Source organism: Lodderomyces beijingensis, assembly GCF_963989305.1.
Source record: "Lodderomyces beijingensis strain CBS 14171 genome assembly, chromosome: 5".
Classification (NCBI taxonomy): domain Eukaryota; kingdom Fungi; phylum Ascomycota; class Pichiomycetes; order Serinales; family Debaryomycetaceae; genus Lodderomyces; species Lodderomyces beijingensis.
In genome coordinates, this window is record NC_089974.1 from 409,083 (window position 1) to 425,728 (window position 16,646).

The 16,646-nt window shown below is 44.8% G+C and overlaps 5 protein-coding genes across 5 annotated transcripts; 3 read left to right on the forward strand and 2 right to left on the reverse strand. All coding sequences in view use genetic code 12, as the record gives it.

Moving 5' to 3' along the window:
- Positions 1 to 454: 454 nt before the first annotated feature.
- Positions 455 to 4,972, forward strand: LODBEIA_P40790 (uncharacterized protein; the record flags this gene model as incomplete). The annotated part of the gene is made up of 1 exon (XM_066974260.1): positions 455 to 4,972. The coding sequence occupies one exon, from the start codon at positions 455 to 457 to the stop codon at positions 4,970 to 4,972; it is 4,518 nt and encodes a 1,505-aa protein (XP_066831017.1).
- Positions 4,973 to 5,157: 185 nt separating this feature from the next.
- On the reverse strand, positions 5,158 to 6,984 carry LODBEIA_P40800 (uncharacterized protein; the record flags this gene model as incomplete). Its single annotated transcript, XM_066974262.1, has 1 exon — positions 5,158 to 6,984. One exon carries the CDS (start codon positions 6,982 to 6,984, stop codon positions 5,158 to 5,160), a length of 1,827 nt encoding a protein of 608 aa, XP_066831018.1.
- A 1,434-nt stretch (positions 6,985 to 8,418) lies between these two features.
- LODBEIA_P40810 (uncharacterized protein) lies at positions 8,419 to 9,291 on the forward strand (the record flags this gene model as incomplete). Its single annotated transcript, XM_066974263.1, has 1 exon — positions 8,419 to 9,291. The coding sequence occupies one exon, from the start codon at positions 8,419 to 8,421 to the stop codon at positions 9,289 to 9,291; it is 873 nt and encodes a 290-aa protein (XP_066831019.1).
- A 5,552-nt stretch (positions 9,292 to 14,843) lies between these two features.
- LODBEIA_P40820 (uncharacterized protein) lies at positions 14,844 to 15,817 on the forward strand (the record flags this gene model as incomplete). The annotated part of the gene is made up of 2 exons (XM_066974264.1): positions 14,844 to 14,875; positions 14,980 to 15,817. 2 exons carry the CDS (start codon positions 14,844 to 14,846, stop codon positions 15,815 to 15,817), a joined length of 870 nt encoding a protein of 289 aa, XP_066831020.1.
- Positions 15,818 to 16,015: 198 nt separating this feature from the next.
- On the reverse strand, positions 16,016 to 16,500 carry LODBEIA_P40830 (uncharacterized protein; the record flags this gene model as incomplete). Its single annotated transcript, XM_066974265.1, has 2 exons — positions 16,016 to 16,268; positions 16,373 to 16,500. 2 exons carry the CDS (start codon positions 16,498 to 16,500, stop codon positions 16,016 to 16,018), a joined length of 381 nt encoding a protein of 126 aa, XP_066831021.1.
- Between the last annotated feature and the right edge of the window lie 146 nt (positions 16,501 to 16,646).

Sequence of the window (16,646 nt, forward strand, 5' to 3'; positions counted from 1 at the left end):
TACCCTTACCATCGCACCACCAGAACAAGCGATCTGACGACATGAGCTCCTCGTGGACTGAAGCCAGTCCATTTAAGCTTTATGCTTTACCCATTATATTTTACTTCTGCAACGGTCAAAACATAAAAAAATAATATAAATAAAGTAAATAAAAGGTTTGCAAATCTACTCGAGGGTTGGATCTGCCGAGGCCGATGGAAATACAAGCTGCTGAAAATCTTGCTCAACAGTTGACGCTTACAGATAGTTGGTCCAGACACTCGTTGGTACAGAGCACAACTAGTACAAATCCCGTTTTTTTTTTTGAGTTTGTTCAGCGCTCACTTTTCCGGCAGCCATTAGATAATCAGCCGAAACCTTGCAGCAACAGGCAGCGAGGTAAAGAAAGTGGGAACTAGGGGGGTCTTAGGATAAAAATTGTGTTTAATCAAGTTTGACCGGGTCCGCCAAAAATATGACTGAAAGACCCTTAACTGACCCTTCCCCGTTGGAAATTGAGCAGTATACCGGGAGCGACAGACACGAGAACGCAACCAATGATCCAGCCGTAGAGTTTAGCGGGTTTGATAACTACGACGACAATGATTACGAGAGCAGAAGGCTATGCTTGGTGAGAACTATTAGCTCGCTAAGTCATAAAGACGGAGGCGATCAATTGGACTCGATGTCAAGAGAATTGTCGCGGCAGATATCGAACAAAGAGGGCGGACTCCAGTTGAAGTTGGAGGAGTTCAACTTGATCAGAATCTTGTCAAACTTTGTCTACTTCTCAAAGAAGCAAGGGATTGCATTGAGGAGCAGCGGAATCACGTTTCAAGATCTTTCTGTTTACGGTACCGACGAGACGTTTGCGGTGGTGCCCACGGTGCTTGATTTGTTGAAAGGACCCATTGGAGGGTTGCAACAGATCATATCCAGATTGAGGACCCCACCCAAAAAGATTTTGCATAACCTCAACGGAATGGCACGGCCTGGCGAAGTGGTGTTGGTGTTGGGCAGACCAGGGGCCGGGTGCACCACTTTTTTGAAAAGCGTGAGCGGGACCGACTTTGACCTCTACCGAGGCGTGGAAGGGGACGTCAGGTACGACGGATTGAGCCAAAAGGAGATGCTCAAGCACTTTCGGAACGACTTGATCTACAACCCGGAGTTGGACGTGCACTTTCCGCACCTCACGGTGGACCAGACGTTGTCATTTGCCATTGGATGCAAGACGCCGGACGTGAGGGTCGATGGAGTGAGCCGGGAGCAGTTTGTCAAGGCCAAGAAGGAAATCTTGGCCACGGTGTTTGGGTTGAGACACACCTACCACACCAAAGTCGGGAACGACTTTGTAAGAGGTGTATCTGGAGGCGAGAGAAAGAGGGTTTCCATCGCCGAGGCTTTGGCGTGCAACGGGACAATATACTGCTGGGACAATGCCACCAGGGGCCTCGATGCCTCGACTGCGTTGGAGTTTGCGCAGGCTATCCGAACCTCAACCAAGATTCTCAAGACCACGTCGTTTGTGTCGATCTACCAGGCAGGAGAAAACATCTACGAATGTTTTGACAAGGTCACGGTGTTGTACCACGGAAGACAGATATACTTTGGCCCCGCAAACAAGGCCAAGAAGTACTTTGAGGACATGGGGTGGGAGTGTCCGCCAAGACAGACCACTGCGGAGTTTCTTACGGCATTGACAGACCCGTTGGGCAGGAGAGCAAAGTCGGGCTGGGAGAAGAAAGTTCCTCAAACCGCCGATGAGTTTGAAAGTCGTTGGTTGCGCTCGCAAGAGTACAAGTCATTAGTTTGTGAGATTCTGGATTTCAATGCTTCTACCGACGTCGATGAAGTCAGGAAGGCTTATTACCACTCGGTACAGCAGGAGAAGATGAAGGGAGCCCGCAAATCCTCGAGATTCAAGATATCTTTTCTACAACAATTGAAATTGTGTAGTCGGAGAAGCGTCCAGCGGATCTTGGGAGACTTTGCGTACACGGCGACTCTTGTGGGAGCCGGTGTATGCCAAGCGTTTATTGCTGGCTCTTTATACTACAACACGCCCGAGGATATCACGGGAGCCTTTTCACGAGGAGGTGTCGTGTTCTTTGCCGTCTTGTTCATGTCGTTGATGGGATTAGCCGAGATCTCGGCCTCCTTCGCCAGCCGACCAATCTTGATGAAGCAGAAAAACTACTCCATGTACCATCCATCAGCCGATTCGCTTTCCAACTTTGTCACATCGATACCCATCAGCATTTTCGTCAATGTTTGCTTTGTCGTCATCTTGTACTTTTTGTCAAACTTGGCCAGGGAAGCGGGCAAGTTCTTCATCTGCTTTCTTTTTGTCGTTTTGCTACATTTGACGATGGGTTCAATGTTCCAGGCAGTGGCAGCCATCAACAAGTCGGTGGCGGGCGCTAACGCTTTGGGCGGAGTGCTTGTGTTGGCATCTTTGATGTATTCTTCGTACATGATCCAGCGGCCCTCCATGCACCCTTGGTTCAAGTGGATCTCCTACATCAACCCCGTGTTGTACGCGTTCGAAGCTATCATTACATCTGAGTTTCACGGACGCCACATGACCTGCACAGGGAGATACCTAGTACCGTCGGGACCGAGCTATGAGGGTCTAGAGCCGGGCAATCAAGTCTGCTTCTTTCCGGGGTCTGTTCCTGGAAGAGACTGGGTTTTGGGCGACGATTACTTGAGAGTGGCTTACACATATAGCTTTGCACATGTTTGGAGAAACTTTGGAATCTTGATTGGATTTTTGGCGTTCTTTTTGGCAATAACATCATTGGGAACCGAATACATCAAGCCGATCACAGGCGGCGGTGACAAACTTTTGTACTTGAGGGGAAAAGTGCCATACACAATTGTGGACCAGGACAGACGCGAGGCAGGTTCCGAAGCAGGTCCCGACGAAGGACCCTCGATTGAAGACTTGGTTGAACACGAGAGGAGCTTTAATCTGGAAGGAGGAGACCTAAGAGTTAAGGACACTTTTGTCTGGAAGAACGTCAACTACGATATCCCGTACGACGGTGAGCAAAGGAAGCTTGTGGACAGTGTCAGCGGCTACTGTGAGCCAGGTACTTTGACTGCTTTGATGGGAGAGTCCGGTGCCGGTAAGACTGTCTTGCTCAATTCGTTGGCGCAAAGGATCGATTTTGGTATTGTATCGGGAGACATTTTGGTCAACGGCAAGCCGTTGGACTTGTCTTTTAGTAGGAGGACTGGGTATGTTCTTCAACAAGACATTCACGTTGCCCAAATCACTGTACGCGAATCATTGCAGTTTGCAGCAAGGTTGAGACGGTCAAACACGGTGAGCGACGCGGAGAAGTTGGAGTATGTTGAGAAAATAATTGAGGTATTGGACATGACCAACTATGCCGATGCAATTGTCGGAAGACCAGGCAACGGTTTGAATGTCGAGCAAAGGAAGAAATTGTCCATTGGGGTTGAGCTAGTGGCCAAGCCTTCGTTATTGTTGTTTCTTGATGAGCCAACCTCTGGGTTGGACTCGCAATCTTCATGGGCTATCATCAAGCTACTTCGCGATTTGGCCAGTGCCGGCCAATCGATATTGTGCACCATCCACCAGCCTTCGGCCACGTTGTTTGAAGAGTTTGACCGGCTCTTGCTCTTGAGAAAAGGAGGACAGACTGTGTACTTTGGAGACATTGGTGAGCGCTCAAAGGTCATTTTGGACTACTTTGAGCGAAACGGAGCAAGACGTTGTGCTGATACCGAGAACCCAGCCGAATACATCCTCGAGGCGATTGGTGCTGGTGCGACTGCTTCAACCGATATTGATTGGTTCCAAACGTGGTCAGACTCTCCAGAAAAAAGAGCAACCGATGAAAAGAGAGATGAGTTGATTGACAGGTTGAGCAAGGCGCAATCCGATCTAAGCAAGGAAGAAGAGGAGGAGTTGAAAAATAAATATGCTACTCCGTATTGGCACCAGTTCAGGTGGGTATGCAATAGAGGCGCGTTGCAGTTTTACCGGGACCCAGATTATGTGGCGGCCAAATTGTTCTTGATGACCATATCAGGCTTATTCATAGGATTTACGTTTTTCGGTTTGAAGTATACCAGAACAGGTGCCCAGAATGGTATGTTCTGCGCATTTTTGACGGTGGTGGTGTCTGCACCCGTCATTAATCAAATCCAAGAAAAGGCAATTGCCGGTAGAGACTTGTTTGAAGTGCGAGAGAAGTTGTCCAACACGTACCACTGGTCCTTGATGATCATCTCCCAGATATTGAACGAGATGCCCTACTTGCTCATTGGCGGGGCCTTCATGTTTGTTACCGTCTACTTTCCGACTCAAGTAGATAGACAACCACTGCACTCGGGTATGTTTTACTTTACGCAGGGTATCTTTTTGCAAGGCTTTGCCGTGTCGTTTGGTTTGATGGTCTTGTACATTGCGCCTGATTTGGAAAGTGCCGCGGTGCTTGTTTCCTTCTTGTACACGTTTATTGTGGTATTCTCGGGCATTGTCCAACCAACCGAGTTGATGCCCGGGTTCTGGATTTTCATGAATAGAGTTTCCCCATACACATACTTTATCCAGAATTTGATAACGTCATTTTTGCATGGGCGAGAGATAAATTGCACGCAACAGGAATTGGCCTATTTTGATCCGCCTCCGGGTCAAACGTGCCAGCAGTTTGCTGGTGGGTTTCTAAATCGTGCTGGAGGGTATTTATCGGATCCTGGCGCCTCTTCCAATTGTGGATATTGCCAATTCAACAATGCCGACGAGTTCTTGGCAACACTAGGTGCAAAGTTTTCCTTTAGATGGCGGAACATCAGCTTTTTCGTCGCGTACATTGCTTTCAACACCTTGATCTGCATGGTGCTATACTACGTCCTTCGATTTGCCAAGCTAGTGAAGATCACGTCGCTTACTTCTAAAACGATACAAAAGAGACTAGGCGCTAATCTTGCAAGTGTTCCAGGGAAAACAGACTGACCCCGTCCTCGTCCCCGTCCCCGTTTGCTCTTTTTGTTTTGTTTTGGCGATTTCGAGGCAAGAACATAAATAGCAAAAAAGATAAAAGAAAGGCGATAAATTTACCTCGAATTACTTCATTCTATGTAAAGAATATATGCAGAGGATCGAGAATGCACGAGAGGTAATGCAAAGATCAGCCGAGTTCAAGTTGGCTTGATCAACTCAAAAGAGCAAAATAGGCTCTTATCGACGCTCATGATGGCTCCAAAGTTGTTGAACTCGCCGCAATAGTTGGGGGCACTGAAAACAGTAACCAACTTTCGCTTGTTGAAGAATTCGTAGCCGTCTTCCACAACCATGTGGCCTCTCACAACCAACTCCAACTTGAACTTGGAGCAGAAATAGTCGACATGCTTTTTACCGAAACAGTACGAGACCCCGCGGTCGTTCTTTGGCCAGTTCGTTAGTGAAAAGTTCTTCACCAGCGCATCTGGATCAGACCACAACAAGTCGGCCAAGAGGCCTCGGTCGGGAACGTCGGTTGGTCTCTTGATGTCTTCGATTTGCTTGAAACTTTCCAACTCTGGCGATAGACCGCCATGCACACAAAAAATTTTCTCGTTGATGGTTGCGGCAATTGGCAACGAGTTGAACACATCAACAAAGTTTTTCCACAACTTGGGTGTTTTCAATCTTCTTTTGCATTCGTCGTAAAAGCCATAGATTTTGGTGATGTTTGCCGACTCATGGTTGCCTCGCAACATGAAAAAGTTTTCAGGGTATTTGATCTTGTAGCAAAGCAAAAGCAAGATGGTCTCCAACGATTTTTCTCCACGATCAACGTAATCTCCAAGGAATAGGTAGTTTGAGTGAGGTGGGTACCCGCAACAATTGAAAATTCTGATGAGATCGTGGAACTGGCCGTGGATGTCGCCCACGATCTTCACTGGCGGTGAAAGACGCAACAAGGTGGGCTGATCTAAAAAGATTTGTCGACTTTTACCCAAGATGTATTTGATGTCGTTGGTATCGACGTCAAGCCTGTCCTTGGCCCTGCGCAGACTCGAGCGCTTCTTTGTGGCCAACAATCTTTGTATGATACCGTCAATGTCCACCTCTAGCTTCTTGTTTGTAGGGATCGACAGTGCCGAAGTCGAAGCTGAAGCCGAAGACGGGGGTCTAGTTAATCTCGAGGCAGTAGACTTGTTGGTAACAGACTCGGTATTGAGTATCCTCAAGTTTTCCTTGGAAAGCCTTTTCACTTGAGGAACGGTTTCGAAAGACGGGCTATTCTCTGCAATAGAGTCCAAGCGAGTTACAACCCCTGTTGCAGCATCTTGATGATCCAAACTTGAAAGGCTCTTGCCGTTGCCGTTGGCATAGAAGTTTCCAGGACTTGAGTTCAAAGACAGGAGCAGGTCGGTATCCTTTAAATCACTACCAATCGTGGTAAACACTGGAGATGAAACAGATCCTTCCAGTGAGTCCACTGAAGAAGAAACATCTTGCTGCTCCCTCAACAATTTCGCCATCGACGTGCCTATTTCAGCATCAAGCTCCGCAGTGACGTCTTGCACAGGCGAATACCTCGACTTACTCGTACTCACGTGGTTGCCACCACTGACGCTGTTGATTGATCTCGCAGCTTGGCTTTTCTTGCTTGTCGGAGGTAAGCCTAGAGCACGATCAGCTTCTGAATTTGGACGTGCACCTTTGATTTCGATAGCTGCAGAAGTAGCGTGCTGACTGCTTTTCCCACCAACAGTGCCAGTCGTTGTAGCTGTAGCAGTCGCAGCAGCTGCAGATGCTGCAGCTGCACCCACGGCAGGTTTGTTTGCGTGATTCTGGGGTGGAATCTGGAGTTTATTTGATGATATAGACAGCCCAAGGGCTATATCATCTGGATCCAAATCACTGTTTCCACCCACGGCGGAAGCGGTGGAGTCGCCTGTGCCATTTCCTCCTCTTATTGTTGTATTCGAATTTAAGGATCTCGGTAGGGGTTCATTTTTGGACGGGCTATTTCCCATTTGATATTTCGTAAAATTTCAAAAATGAAAAGAAAAGAAAAAACAAAAACTCTCACTGCTGGAAAAAAACCTAGCTGTCTTTCTAGGGTGTTGGGGTATTGGGATAAGGATATGTGGACAAGAAGAAGAAGAACGAGAGAAAGTCGGTGGTTGGTGTTGTTGAAGTAGACGAAGAGCGCTGATTTATGAAAAAAAAAAGTGCGCTATTTAGTAGTAATAGTAATAGTAGTATTAGTAGTAGTATTAGTAGTAGCTATGTGTGTGGTGGTGATGGTGATTGAAGTGTGGATGAGAACAATTTTAAGTCTCCCTTTTTTTTTTTTTCTTTGCCTTCTGTTGCACCAAGAAAGAGAAGACGATGTAGAAGAACAAGTATAAGAACACGTAGAAGACGAAGACGAAGAAAACGAAGAAAACAAAGAAGATGAAGAAGACGACGAAGAAGGATTTCTCACCAGTAACCGTTACAACTAGGCTTGCACTCGCAGCTTTCAACAAATACTCAATGCTCTTGGCGTAGTGGGAGGCAAATTGTAGTTGAGAAAAGCGTGTCTTAGACGAGTAAAACGCCACTCAATAAAGTATACAATTTTACGCGGAAAACGTGTTTATGGGACGCTGTAGCTTCGGACAAATACGCCACACTCAGGTTCATTCACATGGACAGAAGGTGGACATGTTGTCAGGGAACGCTGATTCCACCAGCTCTAGTCCTGAGACTTCAGAGGGGATATGTGCGGTGGCCATTGTGTCACACGCTAATAACACAAGCCACCAGCTATCGGAACAAATCTCGGGTATTTCCTGATTGGCTATCTCATGCAAAGTTAATTATTACCCCTATGAGTGAGTGAATAAGAAAGAGAGAGAGACAAGGGCAAGGCTTTGACTAACCCCCCACGGTTCCTTTTGGTTTCTGGTTTCAATTTTTTCAACTGCTACAACTACAACCAAGGCCAACTGGATCGATCTCAGGCGTAAATCTCTCCCACGGTTACTACCAGGTTAGGTCCATCTACTCTGAGTAAATTTCTGCAGAAGACCCATCATCATGATGATTGTTTTGGCGGAATTTGCAGCAAAATCTGCACCAAAAGTCAATACACAGTTTGCAGTCTCTAATTTGCAAATTTGACATCCTCTTCGGCGGTCTATCTTTCAAAAACCCTACAATGATATCTACCTCTCTACTTCTTCCTTCTCATCTCTGCTACAAGTCCGTAGCTTACTGAACTTCACCCGAAGATGAAACCCGAGAAAACAGAAAAAAAAAAAAAAGAAAAAAACGTGGAGCCCGCGGGGCTAAAAAACTTGATCGCAACAAGCAACAAAATTGTCCCCACATCCCGGTGCTAGAGCCTGATGCTTTCTCTTGCAGCAAGAGGAAGAAGAACAACACGCACTGATCTTCATTTACGACTAGTGAGACGGAGAATGACAACGACAACACCACCTTCTACACTCAAGCCAATCAGAAGCGCGGCGATCTTGATAATTGGAGACGAAATCTTGAACGGGAAAATACTAGACACCAACTCCTACCACTTTGCCCGCTTCTGTTTCAACAACTTGGCAATTCCCCTCAAAAGGACCATCGTTTGTGGGGACGACGAGCTCGATATAAAGAATTCATTGGACGTGTTGCTCAAGCAGGACAAAGTGGACTTTGTAGTAACTTCGGGCGGCTTGGGCAGCACGCATGACGATATCACCTACCAAGTGTTGGCCAGCTATTTCAATCTCGACTACAAACTAGACGAGGAAGTGGTGAAGAAAATGCATTCGCTAAGAGACGGGTACTTGTCAACACTAAGCAAAGACCAATTGGGTGCGTTCTACCGAATGGCGACATTGCCCGTGGCTTCAAAGGATAGCCCCATCTCAACAAAGAACCTATTCTTTGATGAAAAATTGTGGTTCCCCATTTTGGAAATAGACCAATCGGTATATGTCTTGCCTGGAGTGCCGCAACTCTTTACGCAGCTTTTAAATGACATGGAGCCATTTTTGAAAAGGAGAGTTGCTCCCACAAACTTGAGCCGGAGGTACGTGGTGACAAAGACGGGAGAGACCCAGCTAGCTCCCTATCTCACTAGACTACAACAGGATTGCATAGCCAAGCACGGTGAAGGGGTAGTGAAGCTCGGCAGCTACCCACACATGGACCTGAAGGTGAACACAATCAGCATCATAGGTAAAGACCTCGAAAACCCAAGCGTTTTGAACGGAATAGTTGGAGACTTGATAGAAAATGTTGGAGGAGACGCCAAAGAGATTTCACAGGAGGAGGAAGATAAATTGAGGTGAATTGGAAACGTGGGGGGGGGGGGGGAAGGGAACCGTTGAAAAAAGACTAGCTAGAGTTGAATAGACTATTCTTTATCAGACAGAGTATCTCGTGAAATGAATCCCAGGTTGCGATGAATTAGTGACTGATCAAACTAAACTAGATGCCCCCCTCCCCAAAGGTTATGCGACTTTCCTGAAGCAGAAAATTTTGAAAATTTGAAAGTGCATGAGAGAGCTGATGACTAAATCGAGGCAGGAGGAGAACCTGTCATCGTGAGTCCTTGAGTATTGGGAAGCAATCTTTTTTTACCAGGTGGGCTGGGCAAACCCAATATATATCAGAGGTTACCTATTATGGGCAAGGAGAACTTCGGTTCTGAAACAGAGAAAGATGTGTCTCGGAATGCATCGCTGGTTTCCAACGCTTTTCACATCGACTCGCAAATTCAGACCCATCTCCGGATTTTCAAGGAGGGAAGCACCAATGACTCTGAGTGTCGCCGCTGCAACAACCGAGCCTCTGGTACCTCAAAATGTAAGAAAGTTGGAGGGCTATAAAGCGGAGGGTAATTAGATAGTTTAATTAGTTAAAGGAAGTAAACGCACCCCATGACGATCATATTTCTACATTCTAATCACTGGTATGTCAAAAACGACCCTAGAAGGTGTCGAATATATCAAAAACATCAAGCAAGCCAGAAAAGCTGTCAGTTGAGCAAGACAGTGAACAAACCTTCTTCAAGAATATGCAATTCTACTTTTTTATACAGAAATGTATCCTGTGTTCCGCAAGAGGGGACCAGTAAATTGGCAACTTGAAAAAAAAAGCCTCTACATGCAACATATCTTTTCAACACAAAAACCACGCAACTAGTCACCTGTTTTAAACACAGAAACAAAAACGAAAAACTCAAACATGGGCTTGTCGGTTAAACAGGAAACTACTGCAAACAAAACAAAAGTTCCTGTCAAAGTATACACATGCCATGAGTGTCCATCCACTCCTTCTACCCGAGTCGGTTCGTAACAGAAGATTGTTCGGAGTCTACTCGTAACGCCACAAAATATTCAATAACCCGAATCTCAACCTACATCTCATCACGTAGAACCTTGGACTACTAGGAAAATCAAAAGTAAAAGAAAATTTTCCACGCACATTTTCCACAAAGTTCGTAACCTCGAACGCAGCCCGCCGAAAAGCTTGCGAATTCCGATCACTCTGTCGTCCCGGTAACGATCATACCGCAGTTTTTGAAACCAGTTTCCTGCAACACAGGGTCGTCTCCCAAATGCACTGTTGACAGAGACGAAACGCAGACACTGCTGTTTTCGATTGTCATTGCTGAAACAATTTCATGATTTTTGCGAGCCATTCATTTCAATGTTCCGGACATTTCGCAAGGTGAAACCTACCCGAATTTTGGACTGGGAAAATGGCTTTTTCGCACAACGGGTAAAGAGCGGTAGAGATTAAAGCTCCTACTCTAAATTCACCATTCAAATTGGCAACCGCTAAGACCCAAAGTGATCTATGAAGCATCCATACTGTAAAACGTAATACGTTAATCACCTATTTTTATACAAAAATGCATCGGCATGAAGGCCCAAAATTTACTCTCAGGATAACGATAGCATCTTTAAAGACAAATTCGATTTAAAGTGACGGCAATTGCAGGCCGAGCTTTACAATGCGCTGCTGCCCTCTGTGCTTTTACCATTCTCATGACCCAACATCATCCTTGATACACCAGATTCCTGCATAATTCCTGAACTCTCAGCTGTTCACAGCTTACGAGGATGACGAGTTTCAATGCTATAATTGCCGTTGTTGTGATGCCCGTTGCCGTTTTAGTAATTTAATATTGAAATAGTGGTTTGGATGACATACTGACTAATCTTTGTCCAGTACGTCTTCACTGTGCGCATTCGATCCCATTGTTTCTCTGCATATTGTGTGATAAATTGTTTTAAACATGTTTTCTGGTCCTACGCTTCAAGTTATCTGAGAAGAAAATTTTCACGTTTGTGGCTTTGATTAGGATCTTGTGAATTGAAGACCTATTTTGTGCGTACCTTCAGGCAAAAACAGACTTTAGAAACATAAGGGGTCTTTGCTTGTGAGGGAATTGCTGCTTTAAGTAGCATGAAGATTACTTTCACTTACGAATTAAAGTGATATCGGTTGTTCACTAGCTCAAGTAGCATTTTAGCACCCTTCAAAATTGTGATGAGAGTTTATTGGTTGTTGCTTGTTCTACATTACTGGTCAATCTATAGTATATTGATGGAGATTCTCTGTTTGTGTTCTCTGACTACAAGTGATGTTTAAAAACAGAATTGGCGCTATGTGTTCGTTTTATATGGCCCCTTCATTCGATTAAGAAGGGGCGATTATATTTCGTGCAAATGAAATTTGCGCTAGTAAATCTCATTAGAATGATTTGGACGCAAACATTTCTATCTAGTATGCATCTGGTGACAATGTAATTCTATTCTATGCTTTGTCCATTAGATTTTGAGTTTACTGTCAAAGGCTGATTTTACGGGAATGAAATTGTGCCTTTTAGCATGTAGAGGTTCATTTTTGTTATCCTGCTTGATATGTCGCATAATGATTGTGCAAATTTCAATATAAAATTGATTTTGTACGATCCCAAAAAGGCCGCATATTTTTTGAAAGAAGATCGATTAGGATGTTTTTTAACTTTCAATTTAATAGGGACAGTAGATCCAAAATCGATGCAGCTTTTTACGCTTGATATCCATGTCCAATATGTAGAGAGGACCTGGTCATTCCACTTAAAAAGTATGGAGTTGTGGAAGGTGCCATTCAAAATATCAAAAAAATAAAAGAATGGAGCTAACCTTGACGACTGGTTCATGTTGTTGCACTCAATCAAGTACTTTTCCTTTATTATGACAACGAGACTCATGGTTTTTGAGCTTATCCATTAAGAATCTCGGCATTTGCTAAATCATATGCTTGAATTATTCCTGCAAAGTTTTTGATTGCATAGTTTTCGTCGTTTCTATCGGTGGTACGACCAGATCTGGGTGTGAATTTGTTCAATTAGAATTGGATTGAAATCTTGCTCATGGCGTACCAAGTATTGCCAATTTGACGATCCAATAAATAGGTAGTAGGTGCTTCGCCTTCGTCTTCCTTGGGAGACCGAGGACTTTTAACTTTGCTTTTTTGGTGCATCTTGACCTTCTTTTTCATGCTGACTTTTTCGCTGGATCTCTTCTTGGCAAATTGCTTACGGTATAAAGCCAAACGATGCAATGAAAATCATCAAGTTAACAGGACTACTTCACGCATAGAACTTGAGCAATTTGTAATGGAAGGTCATTGCCACTCACACAGCAATGTGAAAATTGATGGAAGAGTTCTTTAGTAAAAGGCCATCAGAGCTTGGGTTCATGATTAAAAATTGCAAAGAAGTTGTTCAAGTTTGGTTCGTAAATCAATTCCGCACTCTCTCTGCTTGGCTTGTCCTACAAATGAATATCTAGACACCCGAATATCATCTTTCAAAAATTTTCGTGTGTTGATGTGTAGAGGATCGTGCCCCATAGTATGTTCTGTGTGGCTATTTGGATTCGGAGATCTCCATGAGTTGAGTGAATCGTTGTTCGATTATTGCGCGCAGGCACTAATTGTTGATACCCTTGGTATAGATAAATTGCGACAACTAATCAAGGTAGGGTTTTTAATTGTGGTCGTTGTGTTTACCACCGACTCTTGAAAGCATCATCATCCAGTTGCTTGGGATTTAACTCTGCGCTTTGCTCGAGAGTGAATTCTGTCCCTTGCTGTTGTCTGTCAACAATCACAGGCTCTGTTGGCGGATAGAGAGTAAGTTCATTCTGAAACCACTCTGGACTTGAAACAGTCACTCGTGAAATCATCTTTAACTCTGTTGTGAGCGGTTTTGTGCCGAAGGAAATGCCTTTTGTCATTTGTATTTGCGAGAAAATGTGTATTGTAAGCCTGGAGTATCCAGAACAACGCACTGAATTTTTCGGTTTACCCTTCCTTTGATTCTTCCCTTCCATTCTCATCTTAATGGGAAAAAAATGCTTACAGGAGGGAAACGGAGGACGAAGCGAGGGGGGATATTTACTTACAAGCGACGTCCGAAGTGAATAGCTTTGAAGATGAGCGATCCCGGCACAAGACGTGAGGATCGTTCCACACGACACGATGCATGCAATATATAGGTAGTAGAAGTGGAAGTAATACCTCAAGTAGTCCCTCCAGAATTGTGCTTGATGATTTATTCGACGGTGCAATCCACACAGACAGTCTGTTGCTTGATACTTATTTTCCCCATATCTATGTTTGATTGATGTTTTTGGCCATGTGTGTGTGTGTGTGGTGGATTTCCCATTGTGTGCCCAATTTTGCGATAAACGAGCTTACTGCGAGTTAAAAATGCTTTGGTGGCGGTGCTACTTGTGTTTCCTTGCGAAATACATCACTTGAGAATGTGGAATGTGTCGCAAGGCCTGTGGACTTTCACGGAGTAGATCATTGAAGTTTATGTAGGTCCATAAGTGCGAATGATGCGGTAGATCCTTTGTATTAGGTTCGCATGGTATCGGTCGCTAGCATGGGTGAATGAGGTCGTTGGTGAGTTTGGGCAATAAACAAATACGGCTGAACCACAGTTTCAAGCGGGTGACAGGCAAAGGCCCTCCATCAGCGGTGTTTCCAGAAAACAACCCAAGCCATCCAGATAGCCTGCCTGCCATTGTGCCTTCCAAAAGTGGGCCTCCACATGACTCCAGATAATGCTGATCAGCCAATAATTGTGTTTCTCTTCGATCCGCAGACGTAGCTGACGAGTATAATGTCCTCCGCCTATATTGGCTTGAGGATATCAACGCCTCTGCATTTTATGGCTGGGATAGCTCTGATAACCAATTGATGGCAAAACGTTGCCCAGGAAATGAGCACATACACCTTGAGAGGACAACGAGTCGGTTCTCTGCTGTTGCACATTTTTAAATTGACAGGTACGACGATTGGTACACATCTATGATTTTTCTCGGGCGATTTCCAATTGATCTGTGCCTTTATCCATTCCTCGGAGCTCGATGCGATAATATTAGTGTGATATGAGCAGTAACAGCATTGTTTAGTTTCAAATTGTGTTGTGTCTCATCAAAGCGTCCTTCCCCTCCCCCCTTCCCTACTGGAAAAGATACCGATCAACAACTCCCCACTCAACTTGATATTGCCTTCTCCTCATTCATTCAGCCCAGATTCAGTCCCCTTGAAGACCACTAAATTTACCACGCCAATTTTTTTTTTTCGATCAGACTCGTCGTAGGAAACACAACTAAAGGCTTAAAGTCCTAGGAGCGGACATCTCCTTGAATTGCAGATGCGCTCTCGAACACGCACTCTCTCTCTTCTGTCAAGAAGCGAGAGATGGTGCGGATTTGGAAAAAATAAAACAAAAAAAAACTGTTACTCGTATCTGCGTCACTGGATGGAATGTGAAGAGATCTGATAAGGAGACTAGGATTTTCATTCGAGTATAGTACCAAAGTCCACCCTCATGGTATCTGCAAATCTGAAGACGCAGTATCCGTACGTATTTTTAAAGTTTTGAACATTTGAAACCTTAAAAACAATTGGAGAAAAAAAATGAAAAAAAAAAAAACAACCAAAAGACTAACAGCCTTTCGCGATAGATTCTGGTATGGGGGTGCCTCCAGTATGGTCGCCTGCTTGGTGACACATCCGCTCGACCTCGCCAAAGTGCGTCTCCAAACGGCGCTGAAGCCGGGCCAGTCGTTGTTTTCTATGATCTACCAGATTGTGGCGAAAGAAGGGCCTACGAAGATCTACTCTGGATTGACGGCATCTCTTCTCAGACAAGCTACTTATTCCACCACTCGTTTTGGGGTATATGAGTTTTTGAAAGAAAGCTACATAAAGGCCATGCACGGCACGCCCGGGATGTCGGTGTTGCTACCGATCTCGATGATTGCTGGAGCGTTGGGCGGTCTAGTTGGGAATCCGTCGGACGTGGTCAATATCAGAATGCAGAACGACTCGACTCTACCAGCGGACCAGAAACGGAACTACAGAAACGCGTTTGACGGGTTGTACAGAATATGTAAAAGCGAAGGACCGCGTTCTTTGTTCAGAGGCTTGTCCCCTAATCTCGTGAGAGGCGTGCTTATGACCGCGTCCCAGGTGGTTACCTACGACGGAGCAAAGAGCGTGCTAATGGACCAATTGTCCATGGACCCGGCAAAGAAATCCACCCACTTCAGTGCATCGCTAATTGCCGGCTTGGTTGCCACGACTGTGTGCTCTCCAGCGGATGTTGTAAAGACCAGAATCATGAACAGCAAAGGCAGCGGGCAGGGCGCACTCTCCATCTTGAAGTCGGCATTGAAGAATGAAGGGGTCGGATTCATGTTTAGAGGCTGGCTTCCATCGTTCATGAGGTTGGGACCGCACACGATAGTGACGTTCTTGGTCTTGGAGCAATTGAGGAATTTCCGGGTGGGGATGATGTGACCAGAGGCTTCATATAGAGAAAGAAAGAAAAAAAAATAAAGAAAAAGGGATACTACTACTGCAACACCATTTATAGAACACTTATAGAATTGATAAAATAGACTGTATGCTTGCTCCGATATGACCCCCGACAATAAAGCGGTCTCACCTTGTCCTTTATCTTTTTATAATTTTTATTAATTTTTCACCAATAACCGATCAAGCTTTGACTTCGATGTTGTCCAACTCGGCCTTCTCGAATGCCTCCTTTTCTGCTTCCAATATGTATGGAATCAAATAGTGGTCATCTTCCTCTGGTTTCACTGCTTTATCAGCGGGCAAGATCTGATGAGACAAGGCCAACTGGTGTGCCGTGAGGATTCTGTAGTTTCTTGCGTAGCTTTCCGATGATGGTAATCTTTTGATGGCCTTTTGCATCACGGGGGTCTCTTCCATGATGAGATCGTTGAACCTAGGACGATTTGTTAGTACAAAAGTGCTCTTTCTGTGTGTGTGTGTCTGTGTGTGTTTGTTGTAGTTGTTGTTGTTGACTGGTTTAGTTAATTTTCAACATACTTCAATCCCATTTCCCTGTATCCGGCATATTCAGTGAATTTCTTAGCCAAGGGAGTGATCACTTTGGCCAATGTGGGTCTGGATGTTATAAAGTTGGCCGCCTTTACGACGGAAGTGATTGACAGCATTCTCTAAACAGTTCTGTGTGTGTATCGACACTTTCCTTCAAGGTTTGCTTGAGCAATATTCAGTTCGATTTACTGGTTTTCTTTGGTTTTGGTTTTTTTTTTTTTTTTGTTCTCCCCTCCAATAATCAGGTTTCGTTGTTACACGA